Source organism: Pollicipes pollicipes, unplaced genomic scaffold (genome assembly GCF_011947565.3).
Source record: "Pollicipes pollicipes isolate AB1234 unplaced genomic scaffold, Ppol_2.1 Scaffold_1600;HRSCAF=1878_pilon_pilon_pilon, whole genome shotgun sequence".
Classification (NCBI taxonomy): domain Eukaryota; kingdom Metazoa; phylum Arthropoda; class Thecostraca; order Pollicipedomorpha; family Pollicipedidae; genus Pollicipes; species Pollicipes pollicipes.
The window spans coordinates 26460783-26467716 of NW_023595962.1; the positions used below are offsets into that span (position 1 = coordinate 26460783).

A 6934-nucleotide genomic window follows, 5' to 3' on the forward strand; every position below is an offset into this window, starting at 1 on the left:
ACCAGCATCACCAACACGCTGGTGTCCCTTACGCAGGTCAGTACCCTCAAAGAACAACGGGAGTAATTGATATGCTCCATTGCGCGTCTCTGATGGCGATTGTTCAACATCGTTTGTTTTTCATGAAGCCTGTCGCGCTCGTCTGAATGCGGCCTCACACCTACACCCGTGTGGGGCCGCGCACGAATATTCTGAATGCAGTCATATGCGTCGCTACTGAAGTCAGCTCCTGTGATATGTTCTGCTTTTAAAATATCGAGGCCCCGTGTTTCAGCAGTGGCTTCGGCTTCGTCTTCTTCTGCGGCATTTGAACGCCGCCCTTTTCTCATATCAAACGCAGCGTAACAGGGAGCTTCAACGCAATGATGCAATGTCAGTAATGGGAATTTCAGGACGTGATGGTGATATCAGGGCGTGATGATGATATCAGGATATTCCCTAAAAGGGAATATCAGGGCGGAAGGAAGACAAATTCCAAGCGTGGGCGTTGCTGATGTGTTGAGCGAGTGGGTCCTGCACTAGTGGTGCACTAGTGATCACTAGCGATCAAGCGCTCATCACCTACGTCCCGCAATGCGTTCCATGCCCGCTACTCCCGGTTAATGGCGCATACGGTTCGCTTTTGCGCGTTTACGCAAGCCGCATTTGCCGTCGGCTTGATTCAATGGCACGCCTGCGGTGCTGGCGAGACTCCACACGGGCTGATGGTCTGGGGCAGGCATGCATGCAAATACAATCTGGAGGAACGCTAAGGTTGCGTTTCTAATCACACACTGGGCTATCGCGTAGGGCTCACGCACAGACATAAGCAAAACAAACAAAAACACCGATGATCGGCGGAAGGGACCAGCTGGCGTCAGCTGGGTGCCGGAAGGGATCAGCTGGCGTCAGCTGGAGGAGCCGGAAGGGATCAGCTGGCGTCAGCTGGAGGTGCCGGAAGTTTGCGGTTGCTAGGCTCATCGCTCGCTTCCTGGGCTATCAAACTCAAGGTCTGCCAGGCTAGAGGGTCTCTTCCTCCGCTGCGCAACCCCGTCCATTGGCCTTATGACTCTGGTTTTGTTTGGAACTGGAACTGTTTCCTTTGGTTTCCTTTTGTTCCTTTTTGGAAGTTTCCTTTGGAACTGGAACTGCCCTACTGGCACGATGGAGTCATAATTTGGTACCGAACTTTGCTGAGACACCAAGGCTGTTCTTACAAAATGCTCAACGAAATTGCTTTGAATGAAAACACGTGCCTCTCCAAGTTCACCGGGTCACCGCCAGGTGTCCGACCGTAACGAGTTTCGGCGCGCGTTCGGTGGCGCCACCGTGCACGACATGTTCAACTGGCTGAACGTGCTACTGCTGCTGCCGCTGGAGGTGCTGACCCAGGCGCTGACCCCCTCCGGACAAGGTGAGCGGGTGGTGGAGGCGGTGGTGGTGACGGCGGTGGCGGTCTGACGTTACCTCTTCCTCTCTCCCTCTCCTCTTTCTCTCTCTCTCTCTCTCTCTCTCTCTCTCTCTCTCTCTCTCTCTCTCTCTCTCTCTCTCTCTCTCTCTCTCTCTCTCTCCTCTCTCTCTCTCTCTCTCTCTCTCTCTCTCTCTCTCTCTCTCTCTCTCTCTCTCTCTCTCTCTCTCTCTCTCTCTCTCTCTCTCTCTCTCTCTCTCTCCTCTCTCTCTCTCTCTCTCTCTCTCTCTCTCTCTCTCTCTCTCTCTCTCTCTCTCTCTCTCTCTCTCTCTCTCTCTCTCTCCTCTCTCTCTCTCTCTCTCTCTCTCTCTCTCTCTCTCTCTCTCTCTCTCTCTCTCTCTCTCTCTCTCTCTCTCTCTCTCTCTCTCTCTCTCTCTCTCTCTCTCTCTCTCTCTCTCTCTCTCTCTCTGTCTCTCTCTCTCTCTCTCTCTCTCTCTCTCTCTTCCTCTCTCTTTTTCTCTCGCTGTTGCTCTTGCTCTTGCTCTTGCTCTTGCTCTTGCTCTTGCTCTTGCTCTTGCTCTTGCTCTTGCTTTTGCTCTTACATCCCAGGCGATAAAAGTACACATTTCCTCTTTTTCGGCTCATTTCGGGTAATTACCAGACCCACCGGGGGTAGACCAGCAGGTCACCACAAGGCCCACCATACCTGGCAGGTCAATGGATAAGTACTGAGCGTGACGGACGGTGACGGGTCAGATGTCGTTTTTACAGCTTTTCGACTGTCAGAAGCTGCCCGATGACACGGTACGGTGTCGTTCTTGCCTGTTCTTTTGTTCTTGTTGTTCACTCCTTTCACGGGGTGGTGTCGCTTATCATCATCACCTTATTCCCTTCCCGGGATCATGTGCCCTCGTAAGCCAACAGTATCGGCACCGAACGCCGGTGAGCCCGGAGTACAGACAGACCTCGTATTATAACACCGATCTCTTCGGTGGGGGGGTGGGGGGTCTGGAGGTCGCAGACCTGTGGCCTGTCGTCTAACACGCCGCCCCCTCAGGCTACTTGGAGTACACGACCGACACCATCCTCAACTCCATCAACCTGGAGACGTCGAAGGGAACCAAGATGAAGCTGCTGAAGGTGATCACCACGCCCTTCACGTCGCTCATCATCAAGGTGAGGATGACGCCGCAGGCCTGTGACGGATGACGCCGCAGCGGGCCGGGCGGATGGCCCTGACGGCAGGCCTCCTGGCCGCAGTGCAACAGGATCGCAGCCAGCTGATTTGATCGACGCGCTTGTCTGAGCAAGCCAGAAGAGCTGTGACGCCAGTTCCCTCACGGGCTATGTGCGTCATCAAAAGAGAAACTATTCTGGGAAGAGTTCATAGAATATAAAAACCAAAAATTTCCATTCGATTTTCAAAAATCATAGATTGAACAAAGCATTTTGTGCAACAATTCTTTGAAAATATATGTGAATTCTATTCTCTGTGAATTTTTATTCTTCTATGATCGCTGCACTTGCTCACTAAGTACCTGATAAGACATGAGAAATGGAATTTGCTAGTACGTAGCTGTAAAGTGCAAGATTTTCATGAAAACATTGTCTCTTGTTAAACAAAATCGATGCAAGTTTTTGTTGAAATATCGCTTTTCCTTTGAGTATGACCAGATAGCAAGCAAGATCAGTGAAAAGAAACAAGTGTAAATTTTCTGGGCACCGTCTTCCAGTTTTGGCTCAACAGAATTCTCAGGTCGAAGGCACAGAGTGCCTTCTGTGACTCACCATTCTTGGCTGGGCTTTCTGACTGGCTGGACCGCGTGTTGCAAGTCCCACTCCTTGTTCTTGAAGTGTGAAGTCGACAAGGCCATCGATCTTGACGTCGTCGGGTAGATCAAGTGACATATACCTTTGCGTGCTGCTTGAACACAAAACTGGGGGCATTTCAGCTAGCCAGCTTTATGTCGTATTGATCGCATGACATTCTCTCGCAGACTGACAAAAAAGTTCTGAGTGAATGGGCCCTGAACAACACGGAGTACTACAACGCGTCGTTGGTGAAGCATTTCTGCAAGTTCGGCACCGAGATCCGCGACCTGGGAGACAATGTCACCGAAACTCTCCACTTGCCGCTGGAACGGTGTAAGTTCACGCCCTGGGGGTGTAGCTCTGGGTGACAATGTCACCGCATCATTCCTCTTGCCGCTGGAAAGGCTTTTGTCAACTTCCCGGATATTGTAGCTACTGAATGAAAAATTCCCAAAAGTTTTCACTTGCGACTAAACGAGTGCAAGTTGACGCCCACAGGCGTAGCTGTTGGAAATCATATCACCGGAACACCTCACTTGCCGCTGAAGGGCGTAAATGGACACCCCAGATAAAGTAGAGCTGGGAGGTGACACGAACGAACTACTCCGCATGCTGTTACAGAGGCGCGAGTTGACATGTGTTGTGAGTAAACGAACGTAATCAGCTGACGTGACGCTGTGCTCCCAGATGTCTATGTCCCTGAAGTCCCTGGAGGCGGATCTGGTTTCTGCTCCGTTCAACTCAACTTCTGTTCAGTGCCAACTCGGTCTCGTCCCTGACCAGCGGCAGCTGGTGTCTGTCCGTGCGCTGGTCCCCCCTCTGTTCAGTGTCAGCCCGGCCCCGTCCCTGATCAGCGGCAGCTGGTGTCTGTCCGTGCGACTGGTCCCGCCTCTGTTCAGTGTCAGCTGACGCGCTGCCGTGCCCCAGGCCCGTCCCTGTTCAGCCAAACTGACATTCCGGACCTGTACGTCGGCCTCATCCTGCTGGTGATCGCGCTCGTCATGCTCTGTGGCTGCCTCGTGCTCATGGTGAAGATCCTGCACACCCTCCTGCAAGGTGGGTGAGCCAGGCTCGCCCGCCCTGGCGGTGGAAAGCCATCACGGCCGTGGCTATGTCGACAGCGTTATACGTTTAAACGTGTTAACCGTGTAAGTCTACACCCCGGATGTTGTAGGCCCAAGAGGAAAAATCACCGAGAGCCTCCACTTGCGACCAGAAAGGTATATGTTAGGGCCCCAGAGTTGTAGCTCTGGTAAGAAATGTCACCCAAACCCTGCATTGACGGGTTTCGCTCCTGCGCTTTTCTTTAGTCACTTTGTTTACCAGATTCGTCGCACTTAGTGCCATGCTCGGACATTCCTACTTGTGATCAGTTCCTCCACATAGGATCTTGATGCGCTATCACGATCTGGTGGGGTGACCATTAGCATTACTGAGGTTGTCGTCTTGAAGCCAGTTGTTCCGCTAGAAAAATCCACTGAGTTTCCTGGCATCAGTTGTGCCGTGCTTCACGCTGACCATGTAATGCTGAGTTATGTCGCCATTAGTGCTTCCCCTCCCCCCCCCCCCCCCCCACCGTGCCCCATGATTTCTGCTTTCATGCTACGTCTGCGGAGATGACTGGAAAGGCTGGCCCCAAGGAGTAAAACGGTGCTCTTCATCCCTCCTCCGCCCCCGCCTCCCAATCATTTTTATAAGCTGCCATGTCTTCTGACACCGCCCCTGCCCGGCCTGATTCCGCCCTTGCCCGGTCTGATGCCGCCCTTGCCCGGTCTGATGCCGCCACTACTGGGCCTGACGCCCCCTTGTCTGGCCTGATGCCGCCCGTACCCGGCCTGCCCTACCCCTGCCCGGCCTGACGCCGCCCCTGCCTGGCCTGACGCCGCCCCTGCCCGGTCTGAGCCGCCCCTGCCCGGCCTGACGCCGCCCCTGCCGTCGGCAGGCAGCATTGCGTCCGTGATCCGGACGACGCTGAACGCCGACCTGCCGCACTTCTCCTGGCTGACCGGCTACCTGGCCATCCTGGTCGGCTGCGGCTATGACCATCCTGGTGCAGTCGTCCTCCGTCTTCACGTCGGCGCTGACGCCGCTGGTCGGCTGCGGCGCCATCTCGCTGGATCGCATGTACGAAGTCACCCTGGGCTCCAACATCGGCACCACCACCACGGCGCTGCTGGCCGCGCTCGCCGCCTCCGGCAGGACGCTGCGGCCCCAGCATTCAGATCGCCCCTCGTCCACCTCGTCTTCAACATGACCGGCATCTTTGTCTTCTACTCGCTGCCGGCGCTGCGCTGGCCCGTGCCGCTGGCGCGCGGCTTGGGCAACATCACCGCCCGCTACCGCTGGTTCGCCGTAGGCTACTTGATCGGCATGTTCATGGTGCTGCCGGCTATGGTGTTCGGACTGTCCATGGCCGGACCGCGGTCACTATATGCTGTCTGTGGCGTTGCCATGGCAACCGCGCTGTTCGTTGCCACGGTAACCATGTTGCAGCGGCGTGCCCCGGGCTTCTTGCCGACACCGCTCCGCACCTGGGCGTTCTTGCCGGCGCCGCTGCGCAGCCTCGAGCCCTATGATAGGTTCGTTGGCGCCGTGACATCACGCTGCTGCTGTGGATCCGTTGCCACGGCAACCGATGACGACTCTGTGACACGGGAGAAGCGCGAAGCGATGGCGGCGTTCCGTGGCGGCGTCGACAATCCGGCGCTGGAGGCGGACGTAGCGCGGGTATGAGGACATCAGGAAGTCAGGCGGGTCACCGCCAAGGGGCAAGTGATAGCAGGGGCGCACCCAGCAGCTTGTTCCTAGGGGTTCAACGAGAGGGTGGTTTCGCATACTTCTCGCACCTTTTATTGGTAGGTCCGGGATCAGTGGTTGCGTGCTGCTGGGTTCGCTGCCGCGTGCGCCATTGTTCGCGTCACAATGCAGGCGGTGTGAGGATGCAGGCAGCGCCCGGCGATGGTCCGCCGGTGTCACTGGGTACAACAAACTGGTCCACACCCTCACACGCACACACTACTGCTCCTTCGTAACGGGATCTAAGTGATCGCGACCGTGCCAACAAATCGCTCGACATGCTCCCGTCGTAGCTCACCTCGTACAGCCTGTGGGACAGTCAGATCTGGCTGCAGATCTGACTGAACAACAGATCTGACTGCCGTGTTTAGATGGCTTCTTTGTTCGCTCCGAGTAGGTGTACGTGTATTTATTGTAGAATAGTATTTATATTAAAACTACCTGTGTGCTATTTATACAATGTCACTGAGTAATTTAAGAGCCGTGCACGGTTGTGGCGTTCACACAGCCCTCGTATCCACGCGCGTCCCGTCACGTGCGCTGGTCCAGCGGTCCTTGACCCAGCCCAGCGGCCCGTCCCTCGGGCCAGCCGTGGCTGGGCCTTCCAGGCCGCTGGGCCCAGCGCCGAGTTTCAATACAGCGGTCGGACGGGGAGAGTAGTGACGTTTGAGAGACCGAGGCTGGGAGGAGAGTGTCGTTTGAGAGACCGAGGCTGGGAGGAGTCGTGTTGTTTGAGAGACCGAGGCTGGGAGGAGGAGTGTCGCGCCGGAGGCGGTCAGGGCTCAGCTGCGGGGAGCGGCAGCGCATCTGGCGGGCGGACGGGGGGGAGGGGGGCGAGCAGAGCGCGGGCCGTCGAGCGTCGCGATCGCCTCTCGGACGAGTGGTGAAGGCACGAGCTGAATCGGTTCATGATGGCTAATGACCAGCAGAAGTCGCTCG

The 6934-nt window shown here is 55.9% G+C and overlaps 1 protein-coding gene across 1 annotated transcript in view; it reads left to right on the plus strand.

Moving 5' to 3' along the window:
- The window catches only part of LOC119091885 (sodium-dependent phosphate transport protein 2B), a gene marked incomplete in the record, with an annotated part of 32905 nt that overhangs the window by 15497 nt on the left and 10474 nt on the right, over positions 1-6934 (plus strand). The window contains 4 exon segments of the mRNA XM_037214799.1: positions 1264-1393; positions 2445-2563; positions 3385-3532; positions 4127-4255. Of these exon segments, the coding sequence (XP_037070694.1) occupies positions 1264-1393; positions 2445-2563; positions 3385-3532; positions 4127-4255 (526 nt within the window).